General features: G+C 41.3%; 1 protein-coding gene across 1 annotated transcript; it reads right to left on the bottom strand.

The window, feature by feature from the left end:
* Positions 1 to 1,125: 1,125 nt before the first annotated feature.
* LOC124620178 lies at positions 1,126 to 19,391 on the bottom strand. Its single transcript, XM_047146848.1, has 4 exons — positions 19,239 to 19,391; positions 15,676 to 15,816; positions 11,450 to 11,602; positions 1,126 to 1,722 (listed from the first exon to the last, which is right to left on the bottom strand). The coding sequence occupies exons 1-4, from the start codon at positions 19,389 to 19,391 to the stop codon at positions 1,126 to 1,128; spliced, it is 1,044 nt and encodes a 347-aa protein (XP_047002804.1).
* Between the last annotated feature and the right edge of the window lie 2,428 nt (positions 19,392 to 21,819).

Below are 21,819 nucleotides of genomic sequence, written 5' to 3'. Positions count from 1 at the left end.
CGGAAAGCACTGGCGGCTGCCTTCTATAACTAGTGTATTGGAAAGCTGGTACAACGCAACGACAAACGTCTAAGTCGGATCAGCGACTACGGAGATAAGTAGCTGGGAAATGTAGCTAACTGTGAGAAATAAAACAATTTTGATTTTCACTGTGGTTTCCATTTCACGAATTATAGTTCCTTGCTTTACGAATAGCCCCCGTATTATTCGCGCAGAATCATATATGCTACTCATATCGGAAAATAATGGGGGACAAATCCTCTCCAAGGGAGCTTGACTTCTATTAACATATCTTATGACTTAATGACAATATTATTAAAAATAACAGAAAGATGCTCAGTGGAGAGGCAGGGAGAAACACAAACAATATGTTGTAAATCTGTCAACTCTCAGATATAAGAATGTACGCTTCTACTATAAAGAAATAAGCTACATAGAAGAGGACAGATTATAGCTATATTCACAATACTCTATCATCGTCTTCAATCGAACGCTCTTCTATACCTCTTGTGGTCATTAATTACCCCTCACACATATTGTTCACAAGTGGGGACAATTGTCCACGCCATAATACCATCCAGAACAGTTAGAGTTATTAGGCTACAATGATATTGTGGCTTATTATAGAAACCTCTGTAACAACTACTTCAGACTTGGTCCTTCAGCACTACGTGAAGTGTGCAATCTAGAGGTGAATGTAGCACTTAGTGATGGCTGCGCTTGTCTATGTATCACAGACGGATCTCTCAATGCCGCTGAAATGAGCTTCCCAAATACCTGTCTGCTCTTAGGATTTTGTAGTGTGTGTTGTTGGTTGCTTGTAAAGACAGAAAACACTGTCAGTTACAGAACAAACTGAAAATCAAACGTACTGTCGATTCGGCAAACGTTATTGTTTCAGTTGCACACTAAAGAAACTAGAAAACATTTGGTGAAATACGGAAAATTTATTTTTTTTGTTTAATATATTCCAAAGTTTGTTAATGAAAATTGAAAAATTAAGAAACACAAACAAAATTAATGTGAACACAACAGAAAACGAAAACATAGAACATAAACGAAAACAGAAACGTAAAGAGAACAAAAATGAAAAATAAGAACTTGAGAAACGCAGAAACTATTTTTTCATTGGTTGACAGTGTCACCCGTAGGATGACTGCTGAGACTCTCAGCTGCCTCCAATTGTACCTCTTCAAGACCTTGCTGCATATCGGCAGCATCCATTAGATTCTCAGGTGTCCCCTCCTCTAATTCTTCATGGGCTCTATCCATCTTCACAGCACCCATTAGCCCATCAGCTCCTCGCTCCTCCCCATCGTCTTGGACTTGGTCCATTCTGTCATATTCTATTGGACTGTAAGCTCCACTCTCCTCCAATCCTTCAGGGTCTTGGTCCATCTTCGCATTTTCATCGGCATGATCCATCCATTCATCTTCTGTAAGACGATCAGCAGCACCCTCTTCCAAGTCTTCACGGGCTTGATCCTTCTTCAAAACATCGACAAGACTATCAGACACTCCCTCCTCCACATATTCATTCCCAGCTGCTCTCTCCTCTAGATCTTCACATTTTCTGTCCATCTTGGTAGCATCCACGACACTATCGACTGCACCCCCCTCTAACTGTTTACTGACTTGTTCCATTTTGGCAGCATCCAGGAGACTCTTCAATGCCCCTTCCTCCAACTCTTCACGGCGTCGATCAATCTTTGTACCGTCCACCTAGGCAACAATGATAGATTTAGCTGCATTGTTATACTACAAACAACACTATTCACCTAGAACTTACATTATTAAATTCAGAAATTGTGGTGAAATAGGAGTCGTTATGGAGCACTGTTATTTTGCGAGTGATTCAAAAGGAGTAAAAAAAAAAATCTATATATGAACAGTATTGTCAATGGATGTCAACTGACAAATAAGATGCAGAGCTATTATTACGAAATAGAAACTTCGAAGTTTATGAACTTAGTAAATGGTTTCAAAAAAAGGCGTCTTCATTTCTACAAGATAGCGTTGAGGATCTCATATTGGCAGTAGGGCTGTAAACAAAAATTTTCACTGATCCCTGGTAAGTTTTTAATTAAACTGAATCTAGAACTTAATATGTCCGTTGCAAATGGTTTGGATATGACTATGGACAGTGTTGTGGAATTCTCTCTCCTGATGCTATTGTTTAAATAAGAGTCTTCTCACTGAGAGTTACCTGAATCGTTTGTACACCAGCATACGAAGGAAACTGTATCAGATATAAGGGTTATGTGGTTTGGAGGTTCACAAATGTTACAGAATTCCTCATTTGCTCTACACATTTGGCCCACAACGATCCCAGTCCTCTCAGGACAACCATCTTATCTTTAAACATATACAGATGACGATCATATTATGCTTAGTATTAGGGTATGTGGGAATTTGATGTAGTGAAATCAGTAATGTGGCAGTAGATCACACGCCACCTGCCACTGCACAGTGAGGTGAGTCAAAGTACTCATGCGGGTCCGTAGCTGATTGCTTCCTGACGGACGGATTATTTACTGCACACCACATTTCGGAAGAGTACTGACGAGAGGGCAGCTTATAATTTGGCTATGACTTACGCTCACCTCTGTGTAATGACACTTGGTGTCTTCAATGCCGAAATTCATCTAATTTCGTCAGTAGAGTTGGATTGGTGATCTACCATTTCCTCTCTCAGAGATCTTTATGAATTTGCTACATATTTGTATGTAATTTTTTCGTATTTTCTCTCATATCCTTCTGAATCCACTTTCGATGTTTCTTTAAAACTCTCTATCCCTGTTTTTATATTGGTAAGGCACAATGATCATATACTCTTACACCCAAATTGTATGAACTACGCCGGCCGCGGTGGCCGAGTGGTTCTAGGGCCTTCAGTCTGGAACCACGCGACTGTTACGGTCGTAGGTTCGAATCCTACCTCGGGCATGGATGTATGTGATGTCCTTAGGTTAGTTAGGTTTAAGTAGTTCTAAGTTCTAGGGGACTGATGGCCTCAGATGTTAAGTCCCATAGGGCTCAGAGCCAGTTGAACCATTTTTTGTATGAACTACTTTTTATGATTCTGTATGTTATGTACGACCTTACCACATTAACGTGACTTTCGTTTCTAGCTTTACAGGTGACGATAGCATACGTTAAACAAAAACTCACTGAAAGGATGACTTTTGTTAGGGCGGTCTAATATTCCTATAGAGGGTTCGCAGGATTTTCAGTCGTTCCAGGGGTAGCGGTCCCAGTGAGTAGCTACTGGTGCTTTAACGTTAATGAAGATAAAATTTCTGTATAGGTACAGTGAACAGCTGAAAGCGAGGGGAAATTTCTTAGGAGTTGGTGCAATCGCGAATAAAAGAACTGGATGGTGCTCAACAGCATAGAGAACGTATTATCACAGCGAAAGGAACACAAAACTCAGTCCCATATCCTTAGCGCTATGAAAGTATGTATGAGAAAATAAAAGAGATTATTCAGTGCGTAAAAAGGGATGAAATTTTAATTGTGGTGGTAGGCTAGTATTCAGTGATCATTTTAAGTTGGTTTATAAACAATGTAAAGTGGCTGCATACCTGTTAGAAACTTCAAAAAATCAAACGGTTTCAGACAGGACTTTTATTGACAAGACAGAGTTTTGAGAACCAGATTTTAAGCTGGTCAATGTTTCCAGGAGCAATTATGGACTCTGCCCATAGTTTGCTGCGCATTTGCGGCTTATTGAAATTGAATAAGCTGCAGTAAGGCAGGAAATAAGGAAAACGAGCTATAGATAAGTTACAAAAGCACTGGTTGTCGAGTGTTTCACTGGGAATATCAGGAAATGATTGACTGAGGAAGAGGGAAGCACTGGATTAGAACACTAATGGGTAGCTTGGCTATCTGAAATAGAGAGGACAGTAAAGGATCAAAAGCACAAAAGAGAATTCCCAGTAAAATCCACGGTTAACTCACCAGATATTGAAGTAAATTGTGGAGTAAAAAAAATTTTGAAAGCAGCAAATGAAGCCGTCAAACGTTCGTACGCAAATCTAAAAATACATTTGTCTTAAAGTTGGAAAGGGAAATGAGATTTGATGCAGAAGGAATGTGAAATTACACTAGCACTCGTAACAAAGGGAAAGATATGTACCACATATGGATGAATTAAAGAAACCCTTAGAGGAAAGAGATTCAGATACATGAACATCAGATCTCAGATGGCAGGCCAGTACGAAGCAAAGGATGGAAGTCCGAAAGCTAGATATAAAGTGTGCATGGGTCCTTCACAGAGCAGTGAAAGGCCCAAGTCGAAAAAAGGTAAGTAGAGTAGACAACATTGCCTCAAAATTATTGAGGTAACTGGTAGAAACATGAAAAAAGTGGTCCATGTGACACGTAAGACATGCAGGACAGGAGAAACACTCTCAGACTTTATAAATCATCAGATAATCCCATTCCCAAAGAGCCGAAATTCAGACAAAAGAGATGTTGACAGAATGTTTACGAAAAACCCAACACAAATTACTGAAGGTACTGGCAGCGGAGAACCTCGCGGGAGTTCAGTTTAGGTCCCGCGGAAATGTAGGGACGAGTGAGGCATTTGGGCTCTAGGACTCAGAAGGTATACTGAAGTACGGCAAACGTATGTTTATAGCAGCTGAATTTCTGAAGCTAAAGGGGATAAAATACAGATTTCCAAAGGTTACAGAGATAAAATACAGCTAGCGAGAGATTATCCACAACTGGTACAAAGACCACAATGTGATTATAAGAGTTTAAGGACCTTACAGGCAAACAGTAACTGAGGGAGGTACGCTTACAATATGTTCCCGTGATATTCAATGAATACATTCAGCAAGTAGTACAGAAAGAGAACAGAGGCTAGAAACGGGGATATAGGTTCAGAGAGAAAAAATTAAACTCAAAGATCAATCGATGACATTGCAGCTCTGTCAGACGGCAATTTACTCGGACCATCAGTGAACGAAATGGGTAACGTCTTGAAAATAGATTATCAGATGAACGTGAACAAAAGTAAAAGTAGGGTAGTAACGTATACTGCAATTAAATCAATAGTCGCAGGGGGAAATATATTACCAAATGTCACTGAAAGTAGTAAAGTGTGGATTTTTAAGGGACGAAACGGCTGAGGTCATCGGTCCGTAGACTTACACACTACTTAAACTAACTTATGCTAAGAACAACACACACACCCATGCCCGAGGGAAGACTCAAACCTCCGGCGGGAAGGGCCATCTCATTGCGCCTCAAACAGCGCAGCCACTGCGCGCGGCGAAAGTAGTAAATTGAGCTTTGCTATTTGAGAAAAAATAACAGATGATTGCCAAATTAGAGGTGATGTAAAAGTCAGAATGCCAATATTAAGAAAGAAATAACACAACGAAGGATATATATTTCAGTATTAGAACGTCTAATCTCAGGGTATACTGGTTATCGTTGAGTGAAACGTTGACGATAGATAGCTCAGAAAGAAAATATTTGGTTTTGAAATATTCTAGTTCTGGAGAATGCTGAAGATTAATTGCGTAGAGTGTGTAACATGCAATGAGGAACTAATTGCAACGGAGAAATATGTCTTTTATAACACAATTTGGCTAAAAACTGGTGTCAGTTTATAGTGCAGATCATGCGGCATGAAACGATCGTTGGTTTGTTAATAGCGCAATGTGAGAGAGTCAGTGGCGAGTGGAGTGGGAGGGGAGTAACAATTCTACAGATAGAGAAGGCTTGAGCAGATTGAAATGAACGTGGGTTCCAGTATTTAGGGAGGAGCGAAAACTCATGCAGGATTGACTTATTTGGCGATCTGAATCGCACGAGTCTTAAGCCGAACAACAACACTACGCGCGGGGGGATTTTTTAAATGTTGCCTGGTCCTGCCTTAGAAAGAGGTTACGGCCGTATTGATGCTGTTCTTACTGGAAGACTAATAAAGACTAAATGGACATAACCTCACACCGAAAAGATTGTTTCGTGGAATATTCTGGCCGAAGTAGCTACCTGACCATAAGTAGAGAAGGAGTTGTTCCTGCGGCTCCACAGTCAATAGCTTCATTAGACTTCTAACATTCGACACGCTTTCTCTCTGCATGTCCTTTAAATTAAGTACTGTCAGCGGACAAGACATTTAGTGTAATGTAGGGTTTTATATTACCCACAATATTAGGTGTCCTTGTCGAAATCCATAATGTATTCCAAGCCGCCTGCTACTCCATAATGTGCTTTTTATATGTAGAATGACCAGAAGATTTCAACGGTGCCTTCCAGTCTCTTCACTATAATGAACACATGTTGGCACATAGGCTCTGTTTAGTTCATAAACATTTCTCTCAAGTTCCAAAATTACACTACAGTGTCCGATATGACCGTCCTCTGTAGTCCGCTGGTATTTGAAGTCAATGCGGCTGCGAGTTCGTTCTTACCAACATGTCATGCCATTGCTCTACAATTACTGGAGCGAGTTTTCAGCATACGTCTGTGAGCAATCCGGCCCTCCGGGATTCATCTAGGAATCTGCTGCTCTTAACATATGGGTGTAGTGAAAATTATTGTACGCCGTCAGAGTAGCGCTGAATCACGTAGTGGCTGTCTTAACGTTCTCCCAAATTGTTTTAGATTGAAGAAAAAACAGCACAGAAAACCTTATCTGTGGCCCTATATAATTCCGAAATGCGCCACAATTGGAATACTATGTACTGGCGAAAATCGGCGACGCATGTGACTGCTCAGCTTATTGGGTTTCCCCCATCGCGTAATCACCATCAACCTACCTGATACCTTAACGTTGCAAAACGCTGAGTTTTATGATGCATGAAAGCAGTGAAGCTGGTTAGGTAGGTTGGTTGGTTTGTTGGGGTCGAAGGGACCAGACTACAAAGGTCATCGGTCACTTGTTCCACGACTATAAAAACTTACAGGGCGTAAAAACAAGTAAAAGAGGTAACAAAGTACGACACAGAACAAGAACACAGACAAAGACCAAAAACAAGGAAATAAAAGCACATAAATATTTACAGTGATTGGCCGACCATGGAAACAAAAAAAGGAAAAGCCAACCACCTAGAAACACACTAAAAACCACAGTCTAAAACTGTAGGCTAAAGGCCAGACTCAACACAAAAAAGGACGCAAAACCCTTAGATCGAGCGATAAAAGCCCCCTCCACAAATAAAACTCAAAACTAGGTCTGCCATTGCAGCGTCATCCAATAAAAGTGCAGGGAGCGTATCAGGTAGCGCAAACGTGTGCCTGAGTGGAGTTATAAACGGACAGGCCAACAAGATGTGGATCACTGTCAACACTGATCCACAGTGGCACAGAGGTGGATCCTCACGGCGCAAGAGATGACGTGCGTCACCAAGGTATGGCCAATGCGGAGCCGGCAGAGAACAACTGAATCCTAGCGGGATGCCCTTAAGGACGAGGGCCACACACCAGTAGTCTCCTTGACGGCCCGAAGTTTGTTGGGTGAAGGCAGGGTGCGCCATTCTTCACCCCAGGTGCGAAGTATCTTCTGCCGCAAAACTGACCTAAGGTCACTCTCTGAAAAGCCAATCTCCAAGGCTGGAGCACTAACAGCCTGTTTGGCCAGCGTGTCAAAACGTTCATTTCCCCGGATGCCGACATGACGTGGGGTCCACATAAAGGCCACAGAGCGACCGCAACGGGCAAGAGTATGGAGGGACTCTTGGATAGTCATCACCAGACGAGAGCAAGAGAAACACTGGTCGATAGCTCGTAAACTGCTCAGGGAATCACTACAGAAAACGAAATCACCCGAGCAGGAGCGGATATACTCTAGGGCGCGAGAGATGTCGTCCAGCTCGTCAGTGAAAACACTGCAGCCAGCCGGCAATGAATGTTGTTCATAATGATCTCCTAGAGTAAGAGCTTAGCCGACACGACCAGCAATCATCGAACCGTCAGCATAGACAACGTCAGAGCCTTGAAACGCGGCAAGGATTGAAAGAAAGCGGCGGCGGAGGGCCTCAGGAGGGACTGAGTCCTTGGGGTCCTGTGCCAAATCGAGCCGAAGGTATGGGCGGGGCACACACCACGGAAGTAGACGTATATGGGCCCGGAAAACAGGTGAGAGAGGGAAAAACTCAAGCCCAGAGAGAAGTGCCCGGACAAGCTGGTTAGGTAATGAAAGAGTTATCTCAAATTCTCTGATTCTCATTGCATTCTCGAGTCTTTCTAGAAAAAGGAAGCAACAGGGAAATACTCCAGAACACGCAGGGGAAATCGACAGACGTCATGGGTAAAGGTGTTCAGTAAGTATCGTATCTACTTACATATAGTTTCCCCCTTTCGAGAGCGTTGTCTACCTTTATCGTAATTTTATAATTTCTTAGAAATTGTTTTATGAGATTGCTAGTGATCATAGCGTCGAAACAAGAAATGTTCGTGGGTCAACGTAAAAAGTAGCTACAAGTGATATCTGTTTTTCTCGTGTCCTACCAGAAATCACTTTACTGAGTGGCAGTCACTTCAATTCCAGCAATTAAAAGAGAATCAGCGAGACCAGTTGAAAGTTTCGCATGCTGCTCGGCATACATTGCACATGCCACATTGTAGCTCCATTTTGAATTCAGTTCAAAGGTGTGGGATCAGGATGAGTTGCTCGTAAGCAGTTGGAAATCACCCCGACCGCTTTCACGAGACAGGAAGCTGCTATGAATGGACTTTTGCAGAGGATACTCGGAGACTCGTACCAGAGACACTAAAGATATCTCAAGTAGTATACCCCTCCGCGGATATTGTAACTAGAGGAACTAAAAGTCATATATCCACTTCTGCAAATGAATGAAGCTGGAGTCTCACTGGTGCGCCTATGGCCCTTGTACAGGGGAGGAAGTTACCAGGGAAATAATGCAAGACAAACCCTGCTTGCACACGGCTAGAGTTTCTTCTGCTTGTCCCCGTGTTTGACAGACCCAACCTTCGCTACCAACGTCGACTGATCTCTCCCAATTTGAGATCATTTGAAGTATTATGGGCAGGGCCCTCCTACTTGCTTCGTATTTTGACGATCTAACGTGCAAATTGGATAGAATTTTGTCCCAGGAGAACATACAACAACTTTACCAATGGATATCTTCTTGCATAAGAGACAGATGCTGGTCAACGAGTTATTGACTTTCTGAACTTGTGAAGCTCTTTCTCTTGAATCAATTATTCAGCTTTTCTGAAATTGCATTATTAATTTGGCCGTAAATACCCATCACATCGACTGATTTCCGACGACCCATTCATATAATTTATTCCTAGGGTGTCCTGCTTTTCCTTTTTTGGTGTAATAGTATTCGAGACGTTTTGGTGCAAATATTGGCAACACTCTTTAAATTTTCGGAAATGGATGTGTGGTTTGGGTGATTGTGGTTCGCCTGTGTTACTTGTAAGGGCAGAAGTGAATCTTTGCAGCACATAATGTTCTGTTGGACTCCATCCAGAAGTGAATTTCGTATCAATCAGACACAGGAGTGTCAAAGTAAACGTTTTTTAGTACATCGACTCATTAGTTATAAGGTTTGCCCCAAACTAATTCCTCAGCCCGGAACAGAATAAAATACACACTACTGATCCAGCCGTAACTGAAACAGTTTAAACTCGAGAACAGCATACTTCTGTTTGTAGAAAATAAAGTGTTTCCACATTATAGATTGGTATTCAGTAAGTATGACGTAATATTATGTTCGTTTCTTTATGTTCAAAAACATTGGTGTTAATGGTGATGGAGACTGCTTTGAACGTGCAGGTGAGATGAATTCCCAATAACAGTAGTAACGCATCGTCATAAAATCTGCCACTGATTTCGTGTCGGCTCTATCAATAGCTCTTAGCATCAGCTCAAACATGTTGTCTGGATTGCAAACCTACTTACAAGATTACGAATGTTTGTGTCAACATTAGAAGAGTCATTTGGCGTGGTCGTTATAGAGCAAAACGGACACCATGGAAGTACAGGAGATGCTCTCACTGGGTGAGCGGTGTCGGAGGAAAGACGAAGAATGGTTCAAACGGTTCAAATGGCTCTGAGCACTATGGGACTTAACTTATGAGGTCATCAGTCCCCTAGAACTTATAACTACTTAAACCTAACGAACCTAAGGACATCACACACATCCATGCCCGAGGCAGGATTCGAACCTGCGACCGTAGCGGACGCGCGGTTCCAGACTCTAGCGCCTAGAACCGCTCGGCCACCCCGGCCGGCAAAGACGAAGAATGTCTTCGTTTCGATAGCAGGATAATATTCTAATATAGTTGGAATGTTAATGAGGTCAGATTTATCCTGCTTGTTTCAAGAAATGAAACCATAGTGCTTGATGCCAAGCGTACTGAATAGATGTAGTATTCACTGCATCTCAGTCGTCTATATTAGATGGGATATCACCTTCTCCTAGGCATCAATCTTAGGAGTGTTGTAATTGTTTCTCAGTGCATTATTCGTCGTCTGCTGCTTCTTAACGTGTTCATTAGGGGTTTACATGGTGTCTTTTATTTCCAGTTTCCACTTACTATCCACTCAGATACGCAAATCCTTCTCAAGTGTTCAGTTCTGGTAACTAGTTTTCGTAATCTCACATACATTTTAAGTGCATAGCAGTTTTTTCCTTTGATAGTGATACTACTTCGCACAAATATCACTGTTTAGTGTGTCACTAAGAAGACTACCCTATGGCTCTGCGGTTCATGTTTCCATTACAGATCAGCATCTACGAAACTTCCGTTGTTCTTGGAAGAAAATGGTAAGGATACAATCTCGGTCAAGTAAGAGGTAGTTAAAATCACTTGCAACCAGTGAACAGTGAGCATTGAATTCTGTCGAGATCGGATGCTTCGGAGAAACTGTGCGTCTCTCTTAGAGACAAGCCGAACGAAGGTGGTATTGCCCAGAAAACAGCAACAACAGGACGTTGGGCTACGTCAGTAACGACTTTTCCCGAAACTGAAATTCACCTGCTAGTCTCACAGTATTGGCTTGTACCTACAATACTGATAGACGGATGTGTCTCCGACTGGCAGTAGCCGTCGGCTTGTTGGGAGTTGCCAGGATGGAGTTCTGTAATTGGTTTATCTGATACCTTTTTAGGCTGGCGTGCGTCACACGAGCAAAACATTTCGGACCCGGGAAAATTTTGCCATGGAACCTTGCATTCCCCCAAGAAAACTTCTAACCAACGAACGTTAGTATTACTTTATTGCAATAGCGTGAATCACTTTCTTAGTACTTCATTTAAAATTCAGGGTCGGCTGCATTTTACATTTATGGAGATACGTAGAGATCGTGAGATATTCTCGATAAACATCATCTTGCTAATTGGATCATTCTGCAAAGTGCACAATCTGAGATGTAACTGGTCTTGCTTCGCCCTAACCCTATCAGCCCGTATCTTTCTGGTTACTCTTATTGATGGTAAAGATATTGACTTACCTCATCGGGGCTCTCTTGCGGCGCAACGACCAGTATCCTGTCCCGCTCCTTGGGGCAAATCTCGCTTTGGGTCGTCAGGTCACTATCTTGAGCCTTGAACGATGGGTTTTCTTCTGCTACCTTATTTACCTTGAAGCGCCCAATAACGTGAACCTGTGGGTGGTTTGATTTTATCATTACTTACTCGGGTAGGATTGGATATACCTATCATACGTGAAAGCTTAGACACATAGAATACTAAAACAAATAATATATATCAGACAAGGAGTTCTTAAGTGCAGGCCGTAAAAAAAGTGTAACACGGTGTTGTAGATATCAGTTAAAAACAGAGATGTTAACCAAAATGGTGAACTGAGGAGTACAAGAATGCAAAGGCGAGCATTAGCGGCAGGTCGACACGATTACTTGTAAGGCATTCATGAATAGTTAAATTGTTAACCAGGCACTCGACAGGAAAATCTGAGAGAATGTGGAAAGATTGGAATGTAGAAACAATTCATTGCCGAAACAGTGCATAATGTACACTTTGATATAAAAAGAATAACTCATAAAGAAGAATGAAACCACCCTTGAGACTGGTAAATCTAAAAACATGATACTTTATCAGTTGTCTGTTTTGTTGTAACGTCTCTGAACATTTTTTGCTCACTAATTACAACAGTAAGGCAGATTCACATGTACCCCGGATATATAGTAAATAAATTATACACGTAATTGGAAACAAGGTATCATGCGGACGTTTTTCTAAAGACTGCCACGTGACGTAATGAACCTCCATTAAATTGGTAAACGCAGACAGTTTACGAAACTGCCAGCTAGAAATGAGAGTTCGAATACCATCTTAGATAAATGTAGAATTGTCAAATGTAACCATTAAATGTCCACATTATTCCCTTAATCTGGAGGACTTTTTCAATGTATAGATGGGAACCCTACTGGTTACATGTTAAACAGAGGCTAGCTGAGTAGTCAAGTGTGGGTTGGTGTCAGGCTATTAACAGTGCCGCAGCTCTCTTCAGAGGACGGGCATCGCCACTACAAGAGCGGAAGGACTAGCCAAGTAAAAGCTGGGTTCAATATGTTGCATGCGGGCTAAGCTCCGCGGGAGAGGCGCCTCCATATTTTCGTGGTAAACGATGGAAAGATAAGGTGTGCAGATTTAACCTGGCACGTTCAGGGACAGCAAGGAGACGCGTAGCGAGCTAGCTGCTACAGGGTGTGTGGTGTCACAACGCCTGCGTCCTGCGGAAGCCCACGTTCTGGGAACTACAAAGATGAAGTCTCTGAAGTGAAGTGGGAGGAGAGACTATCTGGATCTTTTGTACCTGAGAGCACAGCACTCACAGCCGTCAGGTTCGTGGGAATCTGAGTGAACTGTTGCTGACTCTGCTAAGAAACAGAAGAGTGGCTACCGTAGGATTATACAGGTAAAGTCTGTAGTGGGAGGTCAAAACTCGCTTGCGTGTGTACATCTCCATGTACTGGTTGGCTGAACTGGGAAACAGTACAGATGGTGGGAGTCAGATGTTGCCTGTTTCTGAGCTCCAGCATAATGACTCTCACTGCTGGTTAATTGGGTATGGAAGGGAGACTGCTGTACCGTTAGAAAGAATCATTGGTTGTCACTGAGAAGAATCACCGTCATGTTGTTGTTGTAGTGGTCTTCAGTCCTGAGACTGGTTTGATGCAGCTCTCCATGCTGCTCTATCCTGTGCAAGCTTCTTCATCTCCCAGTACTTACTGCAACCTACGTCCTTCTGAATCTGCTTAGTGTATTCATCTCTTGGTCTCCCTCTACGATTTTTACCCTACACACTGCCCTCCAATGCTAAATTTGTGATCCCTTGATGCCTCAGAACATGTCCTACCAACTGGTCCCTTCTTCTTGACAAGTTGTGCCACAAACTCCTCTCCTCCCCAGTTCTATTCAATGCCTCCCCATTAGTTATGTGATCTACCCATCTAATCTTCAGCGTTCTTCTGTAGCACCACATTTCGAAAGCTTCTATTCTCTTCTTGTCCAAACTATTTATCGTCCATGTTTCACTTCCATACATGGCTACACTCCATACAAATACTTTCAGAAACGACTTCCTGACACTTAAATCTATACTCGATGTTAACAAATTTCTCTTCTTCAGAAACGCTTTTCTTGCCATTGCCAGTCTACATTTTATATCCTCTCCACTTCGACCATCATCAGTTATTTTGCTCCCCAAATAGCAAAACCCCTTTACTACTTTAAGTGTCTCATTTCCTAATCTAATTCCCTCAGCATCACCCGACTTAATTCGACTACGTTCCATTATCCTCGTTTTGCTTTTGTTGATGTTTGTCTTATATCCTCCTTTTAAGACACTGTCCATTCCGTTCAACTGCTCTCCAAGTCCATTGCTCTCTCTGACAGAATTACAATGTCATCGGCGAACCTCAAAGTTTTTATTTCTTCTCCATGGATTTTAATACCTACTCCGAATTTTTCTTTTGTTTCCTTTACTGCTTGCTCACCGTCATAGGTGGTCAAAATCATGCATACACAACAAGATAAGAAACCTTCTTCTTACTGGGAGCGTTCTAGAAAATGCTTCCACCCGAGACTCCCAGTAGACACATCAGTTGAGAGAGGCACTATGATTCTGCGCTCTGAGGGAGAACAGGCTTTGATGTAGGTGAGATGACGGAGAATCCTGCAGTAACTACGGCAGCCACTTGCGGGCACCGGTGACGCTGTGTGTGGTGAGCAACCGCAGAGTTCACTTACCCAGTTATGGGATGTATGCAAAGATTTCAGATTGACATTAGGATCTTCACCTTTTTCATTCAAGTGTGCTTACTAGCAGGTCCGGGCTCAACACATATTAGGTGCATACTTGATTATTTCTATAGTTCCTTCCCTTATATCTGACTAATGTTCGGCAGTCACTGTGGTACTAACATATTCACCTCAAACTGATTACACAATATTTGCCAAGGTATTCCACTGTAACCTAACTTACGTATTAACGAACTTAACAGTTTCCTGACCTTCCGCACTCGTGTTTAAATTTAAGTCTGTAGCCAACGGTTTATCGTCATGTGAGATACAAGATCTATGTTTTACACGTGCTAGGGGCAAACATTTTTATAGACTCAATTAAGTTATTTGTTGCGCAATATCTTTAATTCCAAACATGTGATCCCATAGGGAGCGACATGTTTATCGGTAAAGTGATCCGGTTCAAGTCTTTCTGACATCCGTAGTGATAGTCTTGGCTTAGGTCGTGAGTTCACGAAGGGAGCCTGCTAACGAAACGGTTAGTTTACTTTTATACTGCTAAGCTGAAGCTTGTGCCAAAGTTGAGTGTTAAGTGCAATTAAAAATAAATCCTGTGGAGTTATTAACTATTTTTATGACACTTGCCCTAATAATATATTAATCTGTAGAGGGGAAGTATTAACTGACAAATAATACATTTGCACTTACATTATGAATGAAACACGCATGACACTGGTATAATATCCTACAATTTACTGTACAATATTACACCTGTGTTGTGTGTGTTTCATTCATGATGTATAAAATACTCTACCAAGAACCTACGGAAAAGTCAGTCAGTGCAACATATGCACTTGTTTCGCGGTCTTCTGTTGTACTATCAGAGCTTTTATGATCTCTAACGTTACTAGTGCAGTAATTTTTGATCAAGTCACACCATTTCTACTTCAGCTCTTTAGCCCTACGCATACTGTTCTTCTTTCTTATTTGTAGGTGCTAGAACTTCGGTACTGATGCTAATCGGGGATGAACTAGACATACAGATGGGATGACAACCGGTTAGGTTCTCGTAGTAACCCTATAAGAACCTGCACCGAGACTCCTGGGCCAGCCCTCATTCGCTCCAGTGAGACAATAACGCTCCTTCTAGACTTGTGCCATTCATATCGTGTATGCTCTACCGATAACTGTTGCTACTAACTCACACAAGTAGTCTAAATAAATTATTTAGTTTCAAAGTTGTAAATAACGTGAATCCCTTAAATTGTTCTTATTATACACATGAGAGACGACTGAATTTAGAGTTGTGGAGGCATGTCTGGAGTACAGAAATTCTCTACAGACATGATCTCGCAGAGTGGCTGAATCTGCAATGCGTACAGTTCGAGAACTAGTTGCTCTTCCTTGGCTCTCACCCCGTGTGGCCGTTTCGTCAAGCGCGCTCTTCGTGGCAGTAATGACACTGACTTACCTCAGCGGGGCACTCCTGCAGTTTCCGCTCACGTCTCTTGCGGCGATGGCGACGCTTTGCAATCTGTTTTCCATTGTGGACATCAGACGGTGGTAATTCTTCCGCCGCATTTCTCTTCTTGATGCGCCCAGCAACGTTACCCTGTGGATGGTTTACCGTCAATTATTCAGCTAGGATGGCGTACGTCTAACAGATAGAAAACTTTAGACAACTGACTTAGCTTTGTTCAACAGGCTGTGTATCAATTAAGTAGGCCATAATTGTGCCTATTACATAATGTGAAATGCAGTGCTATAGACTTCTGTTAAAAATTAATACTAATTGAGAGGCACACGAATGAAAAGCCAAAAGAATGTTTTTATGCAACACACTTAATGGAATAAAGATTAGGTTGATACACTTATTACCAAGGCATCCAGGAATGAATCGACGTAAAAAGGAAAAAAATGTGAAGATGTGAGAAGGTAAGTACATGTGGGGCAGAATATTGCCCATGTAGTGTGTAGTACAAAGGACGACAGAAAATGATTACCGCATGCAGGAAGATGGAACAAGTCAATAGAGTTATGACTGTAAAAACATATTGCATTGTCTGTGGTCCGTTTCGTATGTAACGCTTGTGATGCTCATTTGATCACTCCTTGCGACAGTACAACACGTGTGAACGTACAGCAACTACATAGCAAAATACCCAGGCAATTGCAAGCAAGAGAATTTTCTAACGAAAGCCTACATGTATAATACTCACTGTTTCCACCCAATTTCTCTCAGCTCACCCTCCCCATCGTCACGTGAATATACGTGCAATGCTCTGTAGTGCTGCCCAATCAATCTGGAATTTCGATTCTGGAGGACTACACAAGGAGACTCTACGGCAACCAAGTTTATTTAAGAGTCCTCACAACCTAAACCTCTCTGTTATATATTCGTGTGGTCTGTTCCGGTTACTTTATTTCTTATCAACTACTAGCTTTAGCACGCGAATCTGTGCGCATGGATCTCGAACCCACTGGAATTTTAAAATAAATTGTAGTTTATTATCGGCGAGAAAAACGGATATAAAAAACTGAAGATGAAGCTGTCAAAACTGCACAACGGTGAGGAACTGATGTGTCTGTAAGCACAGATATGTGAAGTAAATATATGAAGTACCAATAGACTTGGGTAGGGGAACGGCATAGCATTGTATTTAAAGAAATTAAGGAAATTTAAGAATTTCTTTATATACAACATTTGGTGTTTTGCACGTAGGAGCCATTATAAACAAATAAACCGAGCTAGTGTCCCGGGAGCAAGGTACGAGACGTGTCCGTGGGAGAAATAGTTTATGCTAAGATAGACTCCGACTGTTCGAAGTTTCTGTCCTTGCAGCTTGGTGACGGTCATGGCGAGGTATATGCTCACAGGAAACCGTGAAGTGACTCCACTTTAAGGCGAGTTCCATTACCTAGCTTCGCAGGTGTTATGTTCCGAAGCAGCGTGATAGGAAGAGCGATGTTATGCATGGGAAGTCCGGATGCAGAAACGGAGCTAAGAAATTCCACCAGATGAGCGGTAGCATCAACAGTATTTCTGGACCAACATACCACCTCGATCCCATCATTTTTTTCCAAAAATCTTTGGTTTATTGAAGCCACTTGATCGTTTCTAGGCGTCGGTATTGCTCGTTCACAAAGTCAAGAATTTTCGTGACGCGTGATTTGGGTTACACCTCAATAAATGAAACGAATGACTTCTTCTACCGAAGGATCCATTAGACAAAGGCTCTCTGGCAGAGTAACTGTGGATGACAGAAGTTAAAAGAATAAGACTCTAATTCGAAATCACACCAACTGTATCATTTCACTTATGCCTGTAAGACACGATGAAAATCTCTGAAGAAATATATGACAGTGATTTTTAGTGTCAACTCCAAAAATTTATCAACGATAATAGATTTTTAGTGACTACTCCAAAGATTTATCAAAGATAACATTTGCAGCGCATCAACAATGACATCAAGAACGTCTTTGGATCGCGGAGTTGAACTGTTAACATTATTATTATGATGATAAAACGGTCCAAAATACTACTTTTTATGGATAATATTATCACGTAGAAGAAGGTGTGAGTAGATGAATGACGAACACTAACTTCAGTTAACGAATGTTTATTCAGCACATGCACATACAAGAGCACGAAGCGAACTGCCTCCGGCCAGAACACATACGGTACATATACAGTTAAAGAAAATTCCGGTACAATGATTCTAGCCGTTTGTGGATATTTCTAGAATGAACTCTAACCGAATATAGGATTTAAATTTTCACAGTTCAGTTGAGGTTTGAACTCACGACCCTCCATGCAACAGCCCAGTATCATAACCACTACACTACGGCGATGGTGCTACTCGGATTCTTCTGTGACAATATCATTTCTATCTTGCTTTGTTTAGTTCAGTTTTATAAAACATCTTCTCTCACGATTTTTTTATTCAGATATACTCAAATTTTTCTTACATAAAACTGAGTCGATCCACATAAAAAAACTGACAGTTCTGTGCATTTTCGTGGACACTTCAAGCTTGACCAAAAGCATCATTAACGAAAAATTGGTTTTTACAAAAATCATCTAAAAGTTTCTAATACGGTTACCCTGTACCTCCTATGGATTCCCCTTTTTCGGTATTGACCAGTCAGTGAAATTCCCCGTATGTATAGAAAACCTGTCTTGTAGGCAGCGTATCAAGATGAAACGTGTACGTTATTTTAAGTGAGACCTATCTGTGAAAACTGCTTCCAGTTTCGTACAGTAGTTTTTGTGTGATATACGTACAAAGATACGGACAAATAGACAACACTTCTAAAAATAACTGTTTTGGCTTCTGTTGCTGTCATAAAGGCCCCTCATATTAAGTTTTCTTAAATATCCCCTACTTACAGACGTCAGATATTTACAATTTTATTGAATGTATAGATTCTTCAGGTTTCTACCCCTTTTGCTGCGTACGGCCGTGATAAGGTTCACAAAATCTGGAAGTGTAATCTACATTTCGTCCCTCTAGCATCGTTCACGTTTTCCTCAAACTACTGCACAGAAATTGAAGTCTGCTTTCGTCTTCTTTATTTCTTACAGTATATTCCCACTGAAGTTTAGAGCAGCGCTTAGTTTTACGCAAACGTATGCAAACTGACACTCCGTATGGTCGTACATTGTGTACTGGACACATGAGATAGCATGTCGAACGACCATTGTAAATAATGGAAGACTGTTAAAGTGCGTTTATAGCTTGTGTGCAAACGAGTGGTATATTCCGAATCCCAGGTAATTTTACAACGGAATCTTACATTCCACATTCCACCTTAAATTTACTTTGGGATTTTGTAACCAGTGCTAGTTAGTATTAAGGGATTGCAATAAAGTGCATTCCTTGCTTAGTCCTAAAAGTAAAAATATAGTTATCTGGGAGGCTGGATGGTTCTGCACTGCATACAGTAAGAGATGTAATTGGACTTTTTATCCTCTCGGCATGTCATGCCGTCTCTTCCTGCTTGCTCTACGTGGTAATATTGATGTTATCTTACCTCTGTACCGCTGTCCTTCCGCATTTCTTCAGATTTATTCTCTTCATTCTCGATGCGAATAGCAGGATCCGGAGTCGGTTGGGACAAATCAAAGATCTCAAAGATAGATGGATATTCGGGCTCCCTCCTCTCCTTGAAGCGACCATACTCCATAAACTGTGGGAGATGTGTTCTACCATTACTGACTCAGATAGGATGGCATGTATAGAAATACTCTAGACATTTGATTTATAATACTTGGATAGATTTTAAATAGCGTAAGCAATCCATAAGCATAGCGTTTAAAGTGTGTGAGACATGATGACTCAACGGAAAGGCACTTGAAACGAAAAATTGTGTGTACTTGCAGAGGTTATAATATATGAATCAGATTATTGCTCAAACAGTGTGTGGTAAAGGTATTGGTATAAAAGATTAGCCCGTCAAGAAGAATGAAAGTAGTCAACAGGATTATGTTCTAAAGTCATAATGTAATATCTGTGACCAGATCTGTAAATGGCTATTATGATGATTTTTTTGTTTACTAATTTCAACAGTATACATACGTGCACCGAGATCTACAGGAAATACATATTGAACTATGTAGGCCGGCCGAAGTGGCCGTGCGGTTAAAGGCGCTGCAGTCTGGAACCGCAAGACCGCTACGGTCGCAGGTTCGAATCCTGCCTCGGGCATGGATGTTTGTGATGTCCTTAGGTTAGTTAGGTTTAACTAGTTCTAAGTTCTAGGGGACTAATGACCTCAGCAGTTGAGTCCCATAGTGCTCAGAGCCATTTGAACCATTTGAACTATGTAGGCAATTGTAAACACCAATGCTTGCTATGGAAAATGTAAACTTATACTGAGAGTACTACCCTAATTCACCTGTCTAGTTAAATTCAGTGAACACTACATAATATGTAATTGCTGATAATATTTATGTCAGGTGTTAAGACAAATTTTTTGTTGGAATACATTTAGCCGCATGTAATACATTCAGTCGCATCACACGCTGTTCTGTATTAGTTTCAGAAATTGTGTAGTTGTTCTAAAGTTATTAACTCTCGTTTTCTTAATAATTCACACACATAATGTTTGAGCCATTTCTCCCTGTGTACATTGTTATTCCATTTAGTATTTGTTTTACTATATGGCGATTCTTTCGTCTGGGTGTTTCCTTAAGTAAGGTTACTTTATCTGCCACTCACAGAATTGCTTTCCATTTGATATCTGGTTTTCAGTTTCTTTCATTGGTAATTGTTCCAGCATTTCTATAGTTCCAGCACCTCTTCTGCCTTGGAACGAAGTCTGTATTTGTCCATCGAACAATGTGGCAGTGCTATCAGAAGTACAAACTGTGAGTATTCGTCAGCGATAACGCTTTCAATCAAATAACCCCTATTTACGAACGGAAGGAGCTTTCTAATCATATCCCACGGACGATTAGCCAATAGATCTGCTCAAGAGGGCATCATTCCTTGATAATTTCGGTTTCCATAGAATTTCCAATTATCGGTGTTCCTCCACGCACCAATGGTAGTCTCTAAGGCTATAATCTGAACTTTTAATCTTCTTACATCTCCTTCAGAGAGGATGTCTTGACGAGTTGACGATCTCATTATAGACGAATCATAGAGTCGATATGCGGATACGTGCTGCCTGAAACAGTCTCCTTTTTGAGACGAAATAAAGTGTCTCTCGACTTTAGATAGAGCATGGCAATACAGTTATTGTTATTTTTGTCATTATTGCTTGATGTCATATTCACAGTATTTACAATTCTTATGATGAATTCTGTTAACACAGAATTCCCGTCGTAGATAAAGGTAAGACAGTCATCATGGTAATAAGCCTATAAATTATATATTTCGCTGGTTCGCTATCTTCGGACTTCTAGGTTGGAGATTGGCGCCTAGTTGAGTGATACGCGTGGCCAGAAAAGAGCCTACGGTGCACATGGTTTCCTGTTTGTTTCCATGCTTGAGTAACTTCAAAACAACCGCTGCTACAGGCAACGCCGTCAGGAGATTTCAGGGTCGCCTAGGAGATCTGTCACAATCTGAGACAGAGGGTAATTAACCCGACGCTCGAATAGTCCATTAAAAGATTCAACATTGTGAGAAGAGAAACAAAATTTCGTACTTCTGGTTACAGTTTCCTATCCAATAATGAGGGCTTCGTTTCAGGATCCGTTTACCTAAATAGAGTAATGTTTATGTTTTCAATGACGTACACCAGTAATAGAATGTCGTTTGGTAATAGAATGTCGATCAGACTATGTACGTAAAGAGTGCACAACACCTGGTTCGCTCGAATGAAGTACAGCAACAGTTTTTTCCATTTATCCCATACAGTTCGGATATGCTAGTATTAGCTCTTATACTTTTTGATATAAACCGTGTAAACAATGAATCTATTTAAGGAATCACACTTGTTTCAACTGGTCACCTAGGCTTTTATTATTAAATTAGTCGGAATTACTCTCGACAACTGTTTCGAGAGGAAGAATTTCACTACTTGCTACAAAGCACACGGAACCGCAAGATGCATTCTTCTCGTTTCTACGATGTAAGTTCGTTGCTACCTCGCCTTCTTGTACACA

Source organism: Schistocerca americana, chromosome 6 (assembly GCF_021461395.2).
Source record: "Schistocerca americana isolate TAMUIC-IGC-003095 chromosome 6, iqSchAmer2.1, whole genome shotgun sequence".
NCBI classification, from domain to species: domain Eukaryota; kingdom Metazoa; phylum Arthropoda; class Insecta; order Orthoptera; family Acrididae; genus Schistocerca; species Schistocerca americana.
The sequence above is the reverse complement of the archived record's forward strand: the minus strand, read 5'-3'. Positions and strand labels throughout refer to the sequence as shown.